General features: G+C 35.8%; 1 protein-coding gene across 1 annotated transcript; it reads left to right on the forward strand.

The window, feature by feature from the left end:
- Positions 1-2,445: 2,445 nt before the first annotated feature.
- LOC131063503 (lachrymatory-factor synthase) lies at positions 2,446-3,454 on the forward strand. Its single transcript, XM_057997346.2, has one exon. The coding sequence runs from the start codon at positions 2,827-2,829 to the stop codon at positions 3,301-3,303; it is 477 nt and encodes a 158-aa protein (XP_057853329.1). The 5' UTR covers positions 2,446-2,826; the 3' UTR covers positions 3,304-3,454.
- The last annotated feature ends 17,734 nt before the right edge of the window (positions 3,455-21,188 follow it).

Raw genomic sequence — 21,188 nt, forward strand, 5'->3', positions numbered from 1 at the left:
TTGGTGCTGCCCCTATACTTGTTTATGTTTCTGAATTTGTTTCGGCTTCTGATGCATTTGTTGGAGCTGTCCCTTTTTCTGTTTCTTCTTCAAGGGATGTGCCTGGCCCTAGATCTATCGGTCCTGTTGGTTCTTCGATGTTTGTTGGCCCCTCCTTGGACATTGGGTTTCCTACATTGGATTCGCTAGAGTGGCAAGCTGAGGCTGCTCAGGTTGAAGAAGGCTGGATTTCAGTTAAAAGCAAACATTTTAAAAGGTCTTCGCCCTCTTTTGACATGACCCTTAGATCCCAAAAGAAGGGATCCAAAGGGAAATCCTAGTTTGTTTCTCCTTTTGGATATTGGACTGCCTATATATTTCCCATGTATATGCTTTTATTTGTCAGGCAACTTTTCTTTTTAGAGGGATCAGTCTTTTTCGATCCTCTTTCTTGGCTATGTTTCATCTCGTCTTAGCTCTGTTTCGTTTAGTGGTTTTTCCTAAATATCTTTAGATGTGGGTTTCAGGTTCCCCTATTTAACTTGCTTTGTATAGGGTTTCAGGTCCCTTCAAAACCTGTTTTCCCTTATTCAAAAACATGTCATAAACATACTAAACAATAATAGTAAACGTCTATCTACTTAAAGTAAAAACACTAATAAAAAATATTCCTTAAAACATACCCCAAATTCAACACAATAATTAAATTTTTGGTACCACATCCCAAATGACTACTTCAAGACATAAAGAGACTTATTCAACCTATAAATAATATGTTCCTCTTTATTACCATATATCATTCAAGTTGTGTCATAGATTTCCTCCTCCAAATTATATTGCAATTTTTTTGTCTTAGCATCCATTATCTCAATCTCAAGATCGTATGCAACAACTACATCCCATAAAAATCTAATGGAAGTTGAATTTGCAATTAAGGAGAAAATATCACTAAAATATATTCTCTCAACCTAATAATAAATTTTACCACCAATCTTGCCTTGTATTTTTTCTATTGCCTTTAGCACCAAACTTCTTCTTGAAGACCCATTCACAACCAATAAGATTCCTTTCTTAAGGCAATGCAACTAACTCACAAGTCATTTTTAAGCATCCATCTCCTCATCCATGACATTCTTCTAAGACTTGTTTTTCTTTTATCCAACTACCTTCTTCAAAGTTTTAGGCTCATCATCATTAGTAGCTAAAAATATATATATAACAAAAATCTAATGGGTTATACATTTAAGGTACTCTCCTTTTTCAAGTGGGCCTTTTGACTAATGGGTATGAAGTTCTTCTTTGATATGTCATATGTGTTACCTTCACCTACAAATGCCTCTCAAACATCTAGTGTTGGCATAATTGTAGTTTTATCACTCTTAGGAAATTTCATTTTTCACTTCTTCTCTAGGTTTCCCAATAAGAGAGAATATAACCTCTCTAAAGGTAACATTTTGACTACAAATTTTCATCCCTTTCTTGGGATTCCAAAGCTTGTATCATTCCAAACTTTCATTTAGTTAATGAAGATACACCTCTACTTTGAGATGTAGCTTAGATCTTAGATCCCCTCTCTTTAAACACACATTTACCTTTCTATCTTGTTTACATGTTCATTGAGCAAGAGGTTTTGTTAAAACGACACAATGCAGTACATTACAAGGCAAAGAAAAGACCACCAACTTCCTTAATAGCAATCAAGTCCCTTTGTTGATGCATAAAGATAAAAAAACATGGCAAACAAATATGTAAATGGTCATACAATTGAAGTTGAGATAAAAATTTATGCAATCGTGAATAAGTGCTCTAAATGTGAATGCTCAACACTAATCCATTCTCCTAATTTCAGGAAATGTCCTTGAATAAATACATGTCAGGAAAACACAACTCAAGTATTTTGACATGCGAGCTAACCAAATAAGTACCATAATCTAAAAAAAGTTGCTTGATATTGACAAACATGAAATTTAAAATAGACAAACTAGGTTGTCCCACACAACAAAGTCTAAAATGGAAAAATGCTAGTGATAAGGAATGGTGATTGTGCAATTGATGTATAATGATTAGGAATTGCATGTGGTTGATGGGTTGGAGGGTGCTTATCGATTAAAATGTCAAAGGAATCAAATGCGAAATCTATATTTATGACATAAATGTAAAACAAAGAAAAAAAGATATACATATACACTTCAATCTGAATTGGTTTGCTGATAGAGAACTTGTACTCTTGAAAGAAAGAGAGGTCACAAGTTCAAATCATATAAACAGTAGGGTATATACACCTCTATTTGAAGCACAGACACCCCATGTTCCCATAATAAGCTTGAAGCCGAAGATAAGCAACAGCTGCATATTGAAAAAAATGACACATAACTGAACAAATTTAGGATGATTGCTAAATATTGAAAAAAATGACACATAACTGAACAAATTTAAGATGATTGCTAAAAATACAAATTTAGGATGATCACTAAATATTGAAAAAAATGACACATAGCTGAACAAATTTAAGATGATTGCTAAAAATATGCAGCAAAATTGAATGTTCACGAATCAGCAGTTCTACAAATTATGCAATTTCTGCCTAAACTAATAAGCTTAGAGCCAAAGATAAGCAACAGCTGTCTATTGAAAAAATGAAACATAACTGAACAAATTTAGCAAAATTGAATGTTCGCGAATGAGCAGTTCCACAAATTACTGCAACAATACGACAATAAAACAGAATCAATTAATGTAATCTCTTACCGGCAATTGAGGCCTCCCTTGGCATAGAATCTCTCTTCCGTCCAATCCTATCAAAGCCTCAGTTTGGCGCTAGGGTTTTCTGGTGTTGCCCCCTGATAAATGGAAAGCTTCAAATGGCAGGGTTGTGCAGAAATGGCAATGGCGGCGCCGCTGGAGCGCGTGTGGGAAATTGCGAGCGATTTCTGCGGAATGAAGAAATGGTACCCTGCCCTCCTCGTCTGCGAAAGAGTGGAAGGGACGCCCGAACAGGGTCCCGGCTGCGTGCGCTACATTTGCAGCGCATCATCATCGTCCTCCTCAGGTGATGGAATTTTGAGGGCCAAGGAAAAGCTCATTTCCATGGACTGTATTAACCATTCCTACACTTACTCTGTCATCGATATCAACATCGAGGGTTTCCAAGGTTATCAATCCACATTTCAGGTAACGGAGAGTGAAGAGGGATCGTGTGCCGTAAAATGGAATTTCGAGGTGGAACCGATTCCTGGCCGTTCTGAATCGGAGTTTGTGAGCAAGTGGAGCTCTGTGTTGACCACCATTCTCAATACGCTTCAAGACCTTGCTTCTTCGCCCTAACTGACTCTGCACTCGTTTCCACTGTAGGGGATTGAGGCCACTGTTATTGTGGGGTCTCTTACTGCTTCTATGCATTTGTGTGTCTATAGGTCAATTTTATATATTTTCTTGTAATTTGAGGAGGAATAAGGATTATATATTGTTACAAGGATTCAGCTTTGTAGTTTTTGAGTCAAATTCATCGATTGAGTAGTGGTTCACAAGAACTCATATGTCATGAAAATGATTGATATTGTTTGTATATTGAATATATATATTACAATAGAAAAATAGAATGTTTTAAATGGTTAGGAGGTTGGCAATGCCATTTAGTTTAAGGATTGTTTGTATATTGGATATCTATGTTACAATAGAAGAATGAAATGTTTTAATGTCGATGCAGTATTTAGGATTCACTCAGATAAATGTGTGTCTTAGGTGTTACATAGACATTTTGTTAAAAGATAAGTATATATTTTGGTTATAAGTATTATGAAATGTTATGATATATAATTGTATATCAAATATTTTATTATGGCGACAAGTATTATGAAATATATATAATATTATGATGATAAGTATTATGAAACACTATAATATATATAATTGTATATCAAATCTTTTTTTCAACATGAAATTGATTTGACAAAATATCTATTGAATTATGTAATGAGAAAAAGGAATTTGGATAATCTTTGCAATGTGGAATTCGTATATTGTTAGTTAACAAATTTGCCCTTCTAAAATAACTTCACAAATGACTCCTAAATGCCCAAAAGTTGGAAAACAAACTGGAACTAACAGTTGAGTCACTTGCAATGGAGATGTGCAAGTGCTCTCTGAATTTTGATGAGAAGGTACAACTCCCTTCGTTTGATTTGCAAGGAATTAAATACGAGTTATGTCTTTCACCAGAAGACACAAAGGCACTTTAACATCCACCCATCACCATGGTGTGAACGCAGATTTTGGATTTAAAACTAAAAGAAAAGATTAAACAGACAGTGCAAAGCCCATCTATTTGATCTTCTAACTACAAGATAACGAAGGGAAGATTTTAAATATAATTTTCAAGTAGATACACGAATGAAATTCAAAGCTTTCATCATCACCATTTTCACAAACAGATTGCACACAACTGAATAAAAAGAGGACTGAAACAACACAAAGATTGGCTCAATCAGAAGGAAAAATATCTTAAATTCAAAGATTTACATATATTCCCTCCTTTTCTTTCAACACAAACTAGACAGATCAAAGTCTATATTACCCCTGTACACCCAAAATAATGTCTGAAAATATTAATACTATCTTCCTTTGCCTTGTTACAATTCAGAAAACAGAAAATTATCCCCTTTTCTTGTAGCACACAGGCTGCCAGGAAAAGAACCCTCTTTTACTCTTTCTTTTGTATATTTATCCTTCTTTTTTCTCTCGGTGAGACACTTTTGGTTCCAAAAACTGAATCGTGGCATATCATATGTTGATAGCTGGATATAATAACTATCTTCACTCTTTCATCTCTTTCATATTCGATGTGTATTATTTAAACACTTTCTTGGATTCAATGTAATCTTTATCATAATGTTTTAATCTGAAAACATTATAAATTAAAATATATAAGTTTTATGAATTAATTATGGGCCCCACCATTGCAAATATAAGTTGTGCCTTGTTAATATTTGAAGACAAGAAACTCAGTTGCTGCTGGTCACCTTGGACATACTCACACCCAGTCAACCATATCTTTTGAAGAAGACATAATTTGGCTAATCACTCTGGTGGAACCGTGTGCAACTTGCCTGTGCACAACATATCCAAAAATGGGAAAAATCCAACGATGGAACAAAATTATATTCTCCCCGAGATATGACAGTTGTTGTGTCACAAAAATCATCAGAAAATGTTCTTTGTTCTAGACTTGTATTATGTTAAGTGTGTCTTGCAGACCATATTGAATTTCCATAATTCCTTTGGTGAGAACTTATAAAAATAGGTTTCATAAAACATATCCAAAATCCAGCATGATCCAATGATTGAAGTGAGAGATATGCTCCCTGCACAGAGACTAATTTTGCTATCTCAGAAAATTTGTAATTGTGGGTTGCATTGAAAATTATAAACATTCTTCATGCTAACTCTTGCACAATCCTCTAGGAAAAATAATCAACTATTGCCTGCATAAATGGTGAATCAATATTCCTCTTCCAAACTTTTGTTGGTTGACCAAATTTGTCCACTGATTGCATCTCTTAAACATAAAAAATGATTTGATATTGTTTGCAGTGCAAGAGCTATGTGTGTCTTGGCAACTCCATGATTTCATTGATCTGTACAAGGAAACTGAAAAAAAACTATTGGTATGATCAACAACATAACAATACGGGCCCAATCTGAATTCATTATAATATCACCATATCCCATAATTGAAAAATGTGATAGCTATGAAGAAGAAGGCATGATAAAATGTTAAACATATGTGTGAGCTATAGTTGTTCTCTTTCTTGATATTAAGTGGGGTGGCTTTATTTGCAACTGAGTGTCTTGCTATTCATCCAAATGAAAGTCTCTTTCCTGTTCAAACTCGAGTTTCTTGATAATCTTTACAACTAACGGTGCTGGTGGTATATGGTAAACCTTGCACTCTGAACTCTTACACTTAGGGAATTGCTCGAACTTTTGGAACCTGTTGAACTGCTTTGAACCACTTTGAACCATTTTGAACCAAGTTCAAATGTTTCTTCACAGTTTTCCTTTAAGAAAAATGTCACCTCCATAAAAAGATTATAAGAAAAATAATACAGATTTCACCTTAAAAGTACTATTAATGGAAACAAAGGCTAGATTTTAAAATTTAATCAGGGCACTATAATGGGGCCAACAGCTAGCTCTGACTGGGTAATGTTGTTACATGGAAAAAGCAAAGAACTCCCAGAACTTCTAGTAAAAAGGAATATTGCCTAACACCATTGGGCATCTACTATTCAGATATCCCTAGCAAAGTCGCCAAAAATACGTTAGTTAACATATTATGCTTCTTTGATTTTTATTCAATTAAACTCCATGCCCTCATGAAGTCACAATTGTAAACTAACAAATTGGGAAAACACAATTGTTCTTTTCCCTCTGAATTTTAAAACAGGTACAACTCCCTTATATAATATTCAATGAATTATTTAATATAAATTTGTGCCCACATTTAACCAAAAAGTGGTAAGGCAATACATTCATTCATAAACATGCAATGAACATAACATACGTAAATATTTTTGTTGATCATGAAAACACAGTTTCACATATTTCAGACTTCATATAAACAAGGAATTGGCAAATCAATATTGCTAGATAATGATATTTCTCAGATAAATCATTCACATAAACAAATATGATTCAGTGATAATTAAACCCACAAAGAGGCAAATTCTCAAGATTGAACACACAGATTCAATTCTTTCAGCCAATATATGTTTCCTTCATTCATTCAAAGATAAATAACGATTCAACATAATTATCTTTCTGAAAGAACATACAGCAAATAGTAATAAACCCAAAAAAATTCTGGATTTCTCCAAAAATCCGAACCCTTCTTCAGTTTCAAAACATCCGTAATATAACAACCATTGTTTCTTTTTACCCTTACAGAGTAATTTTATGTGGTAAACAATTACCAACAGAAACAGGTTGAAAACATAACTGTAAAATATCAGAAAAAATCTTTTGAGTGAGATAAAAGAGGACACGTCCTCAGAAACAAAAACAAATCCTAACTAGCGTTGGGGATCTTTGAGTTGCGCCATCCTTGACATCCACATTCAGTGTCACCTTCCATTCCTGTACGTCATGACAAACTCCTGTAAAGATAGAATACTGAGAATTTTAAAAGATGTCATCCTATGTTTCCATGCCTCTATCTCTAGCCGAATCTTCTTAATTTTATCCACGTAGTTAGGTAATTGATCCGTGTAAATGTATAATACAACTTCAACTCTGGCAACCTTTGTGAAATCAGTTGTCGTGGGTGTTGCATCCTTCTTAACTTCATTCATAGCATAACATAAAAGTTTTACAACCACATTCATGCTCTTTTCTACTTGACCATCGCCCCAGACATAAGTGGTATGAATATGTCTTAATTCAGTTGCCAAATTCTGACATATTCCCTTTAATTCTTTCTCCCACTTGATGAATTCCACACATTCTATCTTGAGTGTTGCATTCCTCCAATAAATATTGCGTTTACCAGTGAACATGAGTGATTCATCAACTGTTTTAAGTGGTTTTCAGTCAGAAACTTAGCCACTCCATACCTTTGAATTTCATAAATCTGTAAAGAGGAATATGTCCATTTGGTTTCTTCACTCTCCCCATTTTAACATGTGACTGAATGTCTGCTATTAACAGTGAGGTTTCATCAAACACTTTTCTGGATTCTTGAATAAATTTGCAACCGTCATTAATGACTCCATTCACCCAATTGTTAAAAACAGCTACGATGGCCTTTCCCCTTTGGATCTGACTCAATAACTTTTGACTGGCAAGTGATGTGGGATCAAAAGATTGGGAAGCTTGAGCTATTGTCTTAGGGGAAGAAGATATGTCGTTGATCGCATCAATGTAATCCGCTAGCACTCTGATCATCTATTTTAGCTCCTACTTATCCTTCTCGTCCTTTTGTGATCGAGTTAGCATGTGTTTTGCAAAAAATTCAAAGTGATGGTTATCTATATCCCTATCAGCAACTCCAAGCTCAACTTTTTCCATGTGGTAACTATCGGCAGAAAGCTCAAATGCTTCTTCATCAACCTTTGGCTTCGCAACCTCCGCCATCCATTTACCTGTTTTATCATCAGTCCCTAACCTTGTCATTGCCTTTGCCTTTTTCGGCTGAGGTGTTCTCATCACATGCTTACTCACAGCATTGTCGATTGGTAAGGCGATGGGAACAATATTTTTCCTTTTGTTCACAAAAGACACCAGCCATTGGGGAGAACTAACAACAGAATCCTTTAGGATTTAAGACTTCTCCCAAGTTTGTTCTTTAAAACCAAGAGAAGTGTCAAGATTTTCAGAAAAATCCAGATCAATAGTATCCTCGAAGTGATCCATCTTTGACAAATTCCTTTCTTCTGGCAACTTATCCTTCTCACCTTCTTCTCTCGGGTCTAGATCCATAAAGTGTTTTGCAACCTGCAGTTCACTCCTACTAGTTTTGTCCCTTGATCTAGTCACATGAATGAAAATAGGTGGTTTGATAGCCTCTTTAGCTATAGAGGTGGGTTTCTTATGGTGAGAAGATTTCTTGGTTTTTGTTTCTGTTCCTGCAAGACAAATATTTTCAGAAATGTTAGCATCGGGAGCCCTAAAAACAACTGGCTTAATCATTTGTGATTCTGAACTCTGAGCATTCAATCGTCTCATTTTAGAAAGCCAATGTACGGTTCTTTGAATCACGGTTATTGCCCTGACATCAATGTCATCCCTTTCATACTCAAACCAACTTATCTCATCTAAAGACTTTGATTTGATTCTATCAAATTTAGGATCAAGGACATCTTCATCATGATATGTAACCCCCTCAACATTCACCCCCAGCTTCCAATCAATAATCTTATGGATCCTCAATCTGCTATAGTCTCTTAACCGGACTTCAAACTCATCTTTACAGTCCTCCCAAAAATCTTCCAAATGGGCAAAAGGAGCATAACTTTTTCCAAATTTAAAGGTCTGAACAAAAAAGAGTTTATTATCAAAACTATTCCTAGCTTGATAGAAACCAAAATTGAAATTCTTTAAATCAACTCCAACAGTGGCTACATCTACAAATGACTTGCAAGAAAAAGAACCTAATTCAAGGAGAAAGAGGGCTTCACGATCACTTGAATTAGCATACCTTTTAATCACATGGGCCAATTGCCTACAAAGCTCTGCTAACACAAAACAATCAAAAGCATATTGAGGCAATTTCATGGGTTCCTCCTCAAAACCACCCACTTGAAGGTAAGTGAAGTGGGGATACTGAATATAGTAGCTCCCGTATACTCTGATTAATTGTTGAGCCTCTTCAGAAATCCTTCTTTCCAGACTTCCTGCCAATTCTGCAAACACTCTTCTAGTAAAAACATCATGAACCCGCCTATAGTTTTCCAAAGCCTTCTCACTCTAAAAACAGGGGTAGAATTCAAAAACCCAAATTCTTTCAAACACTGGGGCTCGAGGTACTCCTTGCCATTCTTTTGTGCATGTCAGACAATATATAAGATATGAAGACATGTGGAAATCCTTCTCCTCGAACCGCGCTTGTTTCAATTGATCCTGGAGCTCTTCTGCAATAACCTCTCCCCAATCAATGTAGCGAGCACCCTCTAAGATGACTTGGATGAAATGATACATCCATTCCGCGAACAGATAAGAATCAACCTCTCCCTTAACCTTATGCAACAAAACTATCAAATCCCTAATGTAGGGTTTCACATGATCTCTATTCAAGGATTTTGGTAAGCGAGAACCGCCTCTCTGAGGTTTAGTCAACCATCTTCTAGCAATAAAGTTTCTATGCTTGTCTACCTTCTCGTGAAATCTTGTAATAGAGAGAGAAGGAATAAATTCAGAGTATGCATCCCTCTCAGGAATTCTAAAAACTGAGACGATTATTTCTCGGTTCACTTTTAACAAGACTTGACCATCATCTTTCCTTATACACTAGTGTCTAATATCAAACCTATTGATCCATTCCCTCACTAATTCTGGGCAAGTGATTGCTAAAGGAAAGGATGCAATTTCCACCAAACCACTATTTGCTATCTCAGTCATGAATGGTTCTGACATTTGACTTTTTAACCTCTCTAAGAGGTCGCCCATGTCAAAATCTCTTAGGGCAGTGTCACTGAATTCAGGATGCACACATTCTAGACTAACAACATTTCTGAATAAATTAAATGCAAACTTCACTTTCACTAACTCAGCCATTAAAGTACAATTCCTCAAGCAGGAAAACAAAACCAAAAGTAAAAGCCAATAGGAAAACGGAAGAACTGAACTCACCTTGTGTCAACAAATTCCTAAAATCCCTATGCTTGCAGAAAAAGTTTACCTCTCGACACCTCCAGTGCCTTATCAAAAACTGGCTGAGTTGTTGGTAAAATCATCACTTATAACGGTGCCATATATCAAATTTAAATTCATTGAGAAACAAATCTGCCTCACACATGTCGGAGTCTTTGATATGACAAGCATTAAAAGCAATCATTTAACTTCTGCCACCTCACTCATTCCACTCATTGCAACTATTTTGACGTGTGTCATTAACTTAACTTTCCATGATTACAAACATCCAATCATGTGCCTCGGGAAAGTCGACGCCAACTGTTATCTTTGAAAGAAGAGTCTTTGGCATTCAAAATGAATCATAACATTCCCTTATTGAACCCTGCGAACCCATTGAACACAAAGGTTCAAGTCAGTTCACACATGTTCAAGCATGTTTATGTATTTATCAAGAAAGACTCCCGACTATATTCAAAAGAAAGGGGAAAACCCCGACTTGAACGAAAACAAAAAGTACAAGGCAGTTCATGCTAGTTCAACTAGGTTCACATAAGTTCAACAAAGTACACATTTTACAAACTGCCGACCTTACATTTAAAGACGAGGATACAAATTACCATGGAACTAACTTGCCCAAAATGAACCTTGATCATGACATGAACTAGAACCCAGAAATTAAAAAATGATGGCAAAACCTAGGATATAGGCAAACCCTTGCCAACATCAGCTCTGACTGGGGACTGGATTTCATGCCTTAAATACAGAGAACTCCAAACTCTAGTTCCACATAACTAAAACTAAGGAAGGGGATAAACGGACACAAAAACAAGACAAAAACAAAACGTAACAACAAAAACTATATACAAAGGATGAACAGCTTCAGAACCTATAAAGCTTGAGATCTTGCCCAAAATACATAAACATGCTTGAACATGTGTTTCTTGATAAATACATAAACATGCTTGAACATGTGTGAACTGACTTGAACCTTTGTGTTCAATGGGTTCGTGGGGTTCAATAAGGGAACCTTATGATTCATTTTGAATGCCCAAGACTCTTCTTTCAAAGATAACAGCTAGTGCCGACTTTCCCAAGGTACATGATTGGATGTTTGTAATCATGGAAAGTTAAGTTAATGACACGCGTCAAAACAGTTGCAATGAGTGGAATGAGTGAGGTGGTGGAAGTTAAGAGAATGCTTTTAATGCTTGTCATATCAAAATCTTCAGCATGTGTGAGGCAGATTTGTTTCTCAATGAATTTAAATTTGATATATGGCACCGTTATAAGTGATGATTTTACCAACAGCTCAGTCAGTTTTTGATAAGGCGCTACAGGTATCGAGAGGTAAAAAATTTCTACAAGCATAGGGATTTTATGAATTTGTTGACACAAGGTGAGTTCAGTTCTTCTATTTTCCTGTTGGCTTTTACTTTTGGTTTTGTTTTCCTGCTTGAGGAATCGTACTTTAATGGTTGAGTTAGTGAAAGTGAAGTCTGCATTTCATTTATTCGAAAATGCTGCTAGTCTAGAATGTGTGCATCTTGAATTCAGTGACACTTCCCTACGAGATTTTGACATGGGCGACCTCTTAGAGAGGTTAAAAAGTCAAATGTCAGAACCATTCATGACTGAGATAGCAAATAGTGGTTTGGTGGAAGCTGCAGCCTTTCCTTTAGCAATCACTTGCCCAGACTTGGTGAGGGAATGCATCAATAGGTTTGATATTAGACACCAGTGTATAAGGAATGGTGATGGTCAAGTCTTGTTAACAGTGAACTGAGAAACAATCGTCTCAGTTTTTAGAATTCCTGAGAGGGATGCATACTCTGAATTTACTCCTCTCCCTATTACAAGATTTCATGAGAAGGCGGACAAGCATAGAAATGTTATTGCCAGAAGCTAGTTGATTAAACCTCAAAGAGGTGGTTCTCGCTTACCGAAATCCTTGAATAGAGATCATGTGAAACCCTACATTAGGGATTTGATAGCTTTGTTGCGTAAGGTTAAGGGAGCGATTGATTCTTATCTATTCGCGGAATGGATGTATCATTTCATCCAAGTCATCTTAGACGGTGCCTGCTACATTGATTGGGGAGAGGTTATTGCAGAAGAGCTCCAGGATCAATTGAAACAAGCACAGTTCAGGGAGAAGGATTTCTTCATGTCTTCATATCTTATATATTGTCTGGCATGCACAAAAGAATGGCAAGGAGTACTTCGAGCCCCAGTGTTTGAAGGAATTCAGGTTTTTGAATTCTACCCCTGTTTTTAGAGTGAAAAGGCTTTAGAAAGCGATAGGCAGGTTCATGATGTTTTACTCGAAGAGTGTTTGCAGAATTGACAGGAAGTCTGGAAAGAAGGATTTCTGAAGAGGCTCAACAATTAATCAGAGTATATGGGAGCTACTATATTCAGTATCCGCACTTTACTTACCTTCGAGTGGGTAGTTTTGAGGAGGAACCCATGAAATTGCCTCGGTATGCTTTTGATTGTTTTGTGTTAGCAGAGCTTTGTAGGCAATTGGCCAATGTGATTAAAAAGTATGCAGATTCAAGTGATCGTGAAGACCTCTTTCCCCTTGAATTAGGTTCTTTTTCTTGCATGTCATTTGCAGATGTAGCTAGTGTTGGAGTTGATTTAAAGAATTTCAATTTTGGTTTATATCGAGCTAGGAACAATTTTGATAATAAACTCTTTGTTGTTCAGACCTTTAAACTAGGAAAAAGTTATGCTCCTTCTGCCCATTTGGAATATTTTTGGGAGGACTGTAAAGATGAGTTTGAAGTCTGGTTAAGAGACTATAGAAAATTTAGGATCCAACAAATTATTGATTGGAAGCTAGAGGTGAATGTTGAGGGGGTTACAGATCATGATGAAGACGTCCTTGATCCTGAATTTGATAGAATCAAATCAAAGTCTTTAGATGAGATAAGTTGGTTTGAGTATGAAAGGGGTGACATCGATGTCAGGGAAATAACCGTGATTCAAATAACCGTACATTGGCTTTCTAGAATGGGACGATTGAATTCTCAGAGTTCAGAATCACAGATGATTAAGCCAGTTGTTTTTAGGGCTCCTGATGCTAACATTTCTGAAAATATTTGTCTTGCAGGAACAAAAACAAAAACCAATAAATATTCTCACCATAAGAAACCCACCTTTATAGCTAAAGAGGCTATCAGACCACCTGTTTGCGTTCGTGTGACTAGATCAAGGGCCAAAACTGGTAGGAGCGAACTACAGGTTGCAGAACACTTTATTGATCTAGACCCGAGTGAAGAAGGTGAGAAGGATAAGTTGCGAAAAGAAAGTAATTTGTCAAAGATGGATCACTTTGAGGATACTATTGATCTGGATTTTGCTGAAAACCTTGACACTTCTCTTGGTTTTAAAGAATGGACTCGGGAGAAGTCTTTAATCCTAAAGGATTTTGTTGTTAGTTCTCCCCAATGGTTGGTGTCTCTTGTGAACAAAAGGAAAAATATTGTTCCCATCACCTTACCAATTAGCGATGTTGTGAGTAAGTATGTGATGAAAACACCTCAGCCGAAAAAGGCAAAGGCAATGAGAAGGTTAGGGATTGATGATAAAATAGGTAAATGGATGATGGAGGTTGCGAAGCCAAAGGTTGATGAAGAAGCATTTGAGCTTTCTGCCGATAGTTACCACATGGAAAAAGTTGAGCTTGGAGTTGCTGATAGGGATACAGATAACCATCACTTTGAATTTTCTGCAAAACGCATGCTAACTCGATCGCAAAAGGATGGGAAGGATAAGAAGGAGCTGAAATACATGATCAAAGTGTTGGCCGATTACATTGATGTGATCAATGGCGTATCTTCTTCCCCTAAGCAGATAGCTCAAGCTTCCCAACCTTTTGATCCCACATCACCTGCCAGTCAAAAGTTATTGAGTCAGATCCAAAGCGAAAAGGCCATTGCAGCTGTTTTTGACGATTGGGTGAATGGATTCATTAATGACGGTTGCAAATTTATTTGAGAATCCAAAAAAGTGTTTGATGAAACCTCACTATTAATAGCAGACATTCAGTCATAGGTTAAAATGTGGGAGAGTGAACAAACCAAATGGACGTCTGTCACTTTACAGAATTATGAAATTCAAAGGTATGGAGTGGCTAAGTTTCTAACTGATAAACCAATTAAAACAGTTGATGAATCACTTGTGTTCACTGGTAAGCGCAATATCGATTGGAGGAATGCAACACTCAAGACAAGATGTGTGGAACTCATCAAGTGGGATAAAGAATTAAAGGGAATATGTCAGAATTTGGCAACTAAATTAAGACATATTCATACCACTTATGTCTGGGGTGATGGTCAAGTAGAAAAGAGCATGAATGTGGTTGTAAAACTTTTATGTGATGCTATGAACGAAGTTAAGAAGGATGCAACACCCATGACAGCTGATTTCACAAAGGTTGCCAAAGTTGAAGCTGTATTATACATTTACGAGGAGCAGTTACCTAACTTCGTGGATAAAATTAAGAAGATCAGGCTAGAGATAGAGGCGTGGAAATAGAGGATGACATATGTTAAAATTCCCAATATTCCATCTTTACAGGAGTTCTTCACGGCATACAAGGAATGGAAGGCGGCGCTGAATGTGGATGACGAGGATGGCGCAACTCAAAGATCCCCAACGCCTAGTTAGGATTTGTTTTCGTTTCTGAGGATGTGTCCTCTTTTATCTCGCTCAAAAGACTTTTTCTATTATTTTACAGTCATATTTTCAAACTGTTTCTATTGGTAATTGTTTACCATAGAAAATTACTCCGTCAGGGTAAAAAGAAACAATGGTTGTTATTTAAGGGATGTTTTGAAACTGAAGAAGGGTTTGGATTTTTGGAGAAAGCCAGAAAGTTTTTGGGTTTATTACTGTTTTGTTGTATGTTCTTTCAGAAAGATAATCTTGTTTAATCATTATTTATCTTTGAATGAATGAAGGAAACAAATATTGGCTGAAAGACTTGAATCTGTGTGCTCAATCTTGATAATTTGCCTCTTTGTGGGTTTAATTATCACTGAATCATATATGTTTATGTGAATGATTTATCTGAGAAAGAATATTATCTAGCAATATTGATTTGCCAATTCCTTGTTTATATGAAGTCTGAAATCTGTGAAACTGTGTTTTCATGATCAACAGAAATATTTACGTATGTTATGTTCATTACATGTTTATGAATGAATGTATTGCCTTACCACTTTCTGGTTAAAAGTGGGCACAAATTTATATTGAATAATTCATTGAATATTATATAAGGGAGTTGTACCTGTTTTAAAATTCAAAGGGAAAAAAACAACTGTGTTTTTCCCAATTTGTTAGTTTACAATTGTGACTTCGTGAGGGCATGGAGTTTAATTGAATAAAAATCAAAGAAGCATAATATGTTAACTAACAAATTTTTGGCGACTCTGTTGGGGATTTTAAATCGAAGATTAGTGCTTTTATTTCTCCAGACTTTGAAATATCTTCGTGTATAAAGAGATTGTCGACTCTATGTTTCAATTTAAAAATCTTTTGTAAAATAATTCCAGTATATAATGGTTTTAGTTGTAGCTCAGCCATGGGGGGCTCAATTTGGACCTTTTGCTTTGCCACAATATTCAGCCCTACCTAAACGATCAGGCGAATATCTTCCAAAGTTTTCTGAAAATAGAACTCAAGACCCGGATGATCATATTAAAGCAAATATTGTTGCATGTGGGATTCTCAGAGTACAAGAAGAGGATGTGTTTTTCAGGCTATTTGTTAAAAGCCTTGTCGAAGATGCTGCTGAATGGTTTCAAAATTTGAAAGAGCGATGCGTTACCGGCTGGAATGATTTAAAGGTAAAATTTCTTGGAAGATTTCAGCTTGTGGTTGACACTTATAAATTGTTGTTGAATTTCTTTCAAATTCAAATGAAAAAGGATGAATCAATGAAAGATATTGTTGATAGGTTTAATAGGTGTTTTGGTAAGATTCCTCAAGCTTGCCAACCGAATGAAAGTAATCAGCTATGTGTTTTTACTATTGCATTACAAACTGAGATTAAATTCTTGTTGATACGTAAGAAATTGCAAAACTTGGAAGATGCACAAAAAGAGGCTATTAAGATTGATGATGATATGTTTTTGAGCGGAATGAAGTGCATTAATGAGGGCAGTGTGGAGATGCCGCAATCATAAATTTGTTTTCATAATCAGAATTTGAAACCCATAGAAAAGTTTCAGCAAACGAAACTCGTATTGAAGGCAACAAAACCAACATCACCCATCTCATATCTCCAGAATCTAACAGTCTTTAATGATGATGATTTTTGTGCATGTCTTATGGCTAAAAATAGCTCCCATAGTATTGCAGGCATCTATCATTTGCATGTTGAGGAGGAAGCTTCTTTTGAAGGTGGAAAAGATCACAATTCAAAATCAAAAAATTTAATATCATGTGTAAATGCATCTCCTGTTGAGCGAAAGTTTGGTAATGAAAAATTAGATGAAAGACTGTTCGAAGATATTTCTTTTTCTGAATTTGATTCTTTTACATTTGAAGCTTCTAATGTGATTCCTACTAGTGGTCTTGATCAGGCAGACATGAAAGATCAACATAGACAAGAAATGTGTATTGGTGATAAAGTAGGGAATATTTCTCATCTTGATGAGCAGGCAGAATTTGAATCTTTTCAATTTGATTGCATGCAAGATAATGATGAATTTTTGCAGCACAAATCATTGGAGATTCGTGAAGGTATTGAAGCACAAACTAAGGAGAACTTATTTTCCCCCATTACAACATCATACACTCAAACTAAAATGGAGGTTTTTAAGTTTGATTGTAATGATGAGCTATTTGTTAGTCCTCCCATGATGGAATTCTTTTGCTTGAAGATGGTGTTTTTAATACATCCTTTGAGAGTGAATATTTAGAGGACTCAAATTTAGTTTCAAATAATAGTTTTGCAAATCACCTTCACCATCTTGGAGAGAACTGCCATGGCAAAGGTTTATTGTATTTCTCCAAGACTCTTATGGAAAACATGAGTGTTTTTAATACAAATCAGCCTATTCAATGTGATGCTAACACATTACAGTCAGAAGTTGATAAAGTGGGGTGGCTCCTTAGACCTAATGTGTTATTAAGAAAGATTTCATAATATATTATTATTGGGTCTTCTATCACAGCGGTTGTAGGCTATCTAATGGGAATGATGCTCTTCACATTTCAGCCACTTTTCCGAACCGACGGGTACTTCTCTCAACCAGTAAATGGTTTCACTTGAGTAACTACATGCTTCTCTTAAGGTATGGGTTGCTTGCCCTATTCTTTGTAAATAATTTTTGTTGTGTTGTAGCTTTAGGTGTTTTGGTGTTGGTATGTGTTTTCCCTGCTCCCCTCCACCGCCTGCAAGTAGCTCCTTCTGCTTAGTTTCTCCTTGACTCGGTTGCCCAATGGTGCTAGGCACTGTTCCCAACCAGAGATTCTAAAAGTTCTCCATATTTTGTATGAAAAAGCAACCCCTAGATAGAGCCAGTTGTTGGCCCACTTGTGGTCCGCCCTATTGAAATTTTTTAAGTCGGGCCCCTCTAGTTGTGTATCATGTCTCCATAGACTTTTTCCCTTTAAAGTTGTGTGTCAAATCTCAGTTAAGTGAAAAAAAACATCTTTAAAACTCTCTAAACCATTGAACCCCCTTGAACCAATTCAGTCAGGTTCAAAGGTTCAATAAGGTTCAGAGATTCAGTAGGTTCAATTGGTTCAATGAGGTTCACCAAGTTCAACTAGTTCAAGAAGTTCAACAGGAAGTGGTTGGAAAGTTATCATAACCAGAACATGGACGACACTTATTGCAATCATTTAGAAATCCCAAGGAAAGCACCACGAGCATATCCAGATGTCACGCGTGCAGAGAGAAAGAACACACATAATTTGCAAAAAAAAATGTTTGTGATCTTGGGCAAAAATAATGATGAGTGAGGTACTCCACATACAACCTAATAAGGAAGTTATGGTGCATTGTGTTTGAGAGAAGAAGATATGAAAATCACTGAGAACATTATTTTGACAAGTCTGATTTTAAGAAAGTCATATAGACCCGCACACGATAGCACATATATTTTGACTCGGAAATTATTTTTAAAATCTCTCTGGTCAGAATGCATAAAACTAGGTTTTGGCTAACATATCCAAAATTGAGAAAGATCAAACGATGCAAAAAATAGTTACGGCCCTCGCACCGAGATAGATTTTGACTGTCACAAACATTTTCAGTCCGCCCAGCATAAAGAATATTTTCATTTTGGGTTAAAATATTCAAGTGCCACCTATCCAAATACTCTTATAAACTTTAGAGAATTATATTTCTAATGTTTATAAATATTTGATTCCATAAATAAGAGTAATGGGGAAAGTGAAAAGTAAAAGTTAAAAGGTTTTTCAAGATCCAATTATAAAAGTGAATAAAGATCGCATGTAGCTATTTATTGCAAAATCATTGAAAGAGGCATGGTTCTTTTTTCTTTTCTTTTCTTCCAGCAGCCTATGGGTGAGAGGGAGTGGATTTTTATTTGTAAGGGAGGATTTGAAGATTTTCTAAGCAATGTTTTGTACAGAAAATATCAATCTTTGAGTTGATTTTCAGACATGAATAGAATGCAGATGATATCTTCAATCTTTATGTTGTTGATATTCTTCTCATGACTGTAGCTGAACTTTGAGCCTTTGTAGTTGTTTATTAATGTCTTTTCTGCTATAATCGATTATGTATGTGGATTTATTACAAGACTATGTGCTTGAAAGTAAGCCATATTGGAGCAACAACATTCTCTGTTAGTTTTTAGTCCAAATGTTATCCATAAGTCCAGACAATTAAACTTTGATTTAATGATCTTCATTTATATTTGTTTTGTAAATCTTTGGAATTCATTTTCATGGCTATGGATGAATTTTATTTTCCTTTATTGCTTTCTGGTTAAAAGCATATCAATAATTTAATTCATTGTAAATCTTCTAAGAGGGAGTTGTACCTCTCAATTCAGAGGAAGATTATCACTTCAATGATAATCTATCCAACTGTTAGAGCTTTTTGTCCTTCATTTTGGGCATTTTGAGTTTATTTGTATAGTTATTTTAGAAGGATAAATCTGTTAACTAACATATATCAATATCATTTTTTATTTAATGTTCTATATCTCTCTATGGAATGTCTAGATCTAATAACATATTGACAAGTGCTTTTGTTGATCAAGTGAGGCCACAAACCAAGGAGCCTCATCCCCAAGTATATTATGGTGAGGTATTAACACCTCCCCAATTACATTATGGTGAGGTATTAACACCTCTGAATCTTGCATGCTCTATTATCACCTTATATCTCCTTATCACTCCATTCTAACCTTATCTCTCCATGCTCCTTTTCATCTCTCCTTATCACTCCAATACTACTCCTTATCTCTCCAAAAGTGGGCATCTTATCCCTCTGAATCCAACTACAACTTTGATGGGGCAACATGGACCTTAGACCTGGTGGGGCATCTCGGTTCTCAAGAAATGCATAGTACATATGGCATTAACACCAACACGGACCACTTTAGGAGATAGACCAACACATGGTGAGGAAGACCAACACGAACCATCGAAGGAGATCACCGACCAACATCATCAGCAACTGCAATAGACAGGGCATGAACACCCTTCCACCGAATGGTCAATGAGCACACCAGCATGGACAAACTGTGGTACAACACCACTTGAACCAGCTTCCGCAATACCAACTGCCACGAGAAGAACCTGCACAACGCAAGAGTTTGGAACATAGGACTTCCCAATCAACAGGCTCGTGACAAACCGTCATGCTACGAGGTAAACCCCTCGTGTACCTCTTTATTATGCACATCTACCTCAAGACATTCACTAGCCATTAAAAATCAACTTAGTATCACACACTTAAAAGATATGTTGTTATTTCATGGCATTAAAGAACATTCAGTGCGTCATTAATTCATATGTTGGATTTGGGAATTGTAAAAAACATCTAAAGCATATTTTGATTTTCTAAAGGGAACAAATAACCTCATCTACATATAGACTATTTGCATTTTGGTTAATGTTGTCTTCAATTTTTCTCTCCAAGTTATATAAAGTTGATCTATTTAGAGGTCTAATTTAGAAGAAATTGTCCTCGGTGATTTGAGATATTTCTCTAAGGTGTTTATATACACCATAATCCTTGCAAGCTTATCAAACATTAGATATCATAGCCAACAAGTTTTAAAAGCCTACTTTTTGCCAATGTAGATCCATGGATTAAAGTTTGAATTTGTAGAACTTGGGATCAAACCCATGACATGTTAGAATGAATCATAAGATTTTTAGAGCCAAACATCTATCATATCGAGGTTGTAATATTTTGGAACTAATGAATCATTTCTACAAATCATTAGCATCATTCATCCATCATCAATTCTAAAACTAAGTACCCTAACCTCTCATAGTTAATTTCAAATTATTTATTAGAGATATCAAGTCTTTGGCTAAAGCTAGTCTACATTAGAATGTGCTCAATGGATTTATTTATTTGATTAGCCTAAATTATTTATGTAAATCATTTTATTTGTGTACAATATTAGTGGTAAAATTTGCATACCCATACCCTTTCTCATTTAGTTCTATGTTCACCTTGGTAGGATGTCTCAAATGTAATAATATTTCAAATGGTGCACTTATGTTAGGTTTGGCTCATAAATTTATCCCTCAATAATCATTATATCCCCTATTTACACTTATCTCCATACACTTGTTATATATTCACCATTTCATCCATCCCCATTTGCACTTACTTTCACACATTCAATCGACAC

This window comes from Cryptomeria japonica, chromosome 6 (genome assembly GCF_030272615.1).
Source record: "Cryptomeria japonica chromosome 6, Sugi_1.0, whole genome shotgun sequence".
NCBI lineage: Eukaryota > Viridiplantae > Streptophyta > Pinopsida > Cupressales > Cupressaceae > Cryptomeria > Cryptomeria japonica.

Coding starts and splice junctions, on each gene's coding strand:
- LOC131063503 (XM_057997346.2), top strand. CDS start 2,827: ATGGAAAGCTTCAAATGGCAGGGTTGTGCAGAAATGGCAATGGCGGCG.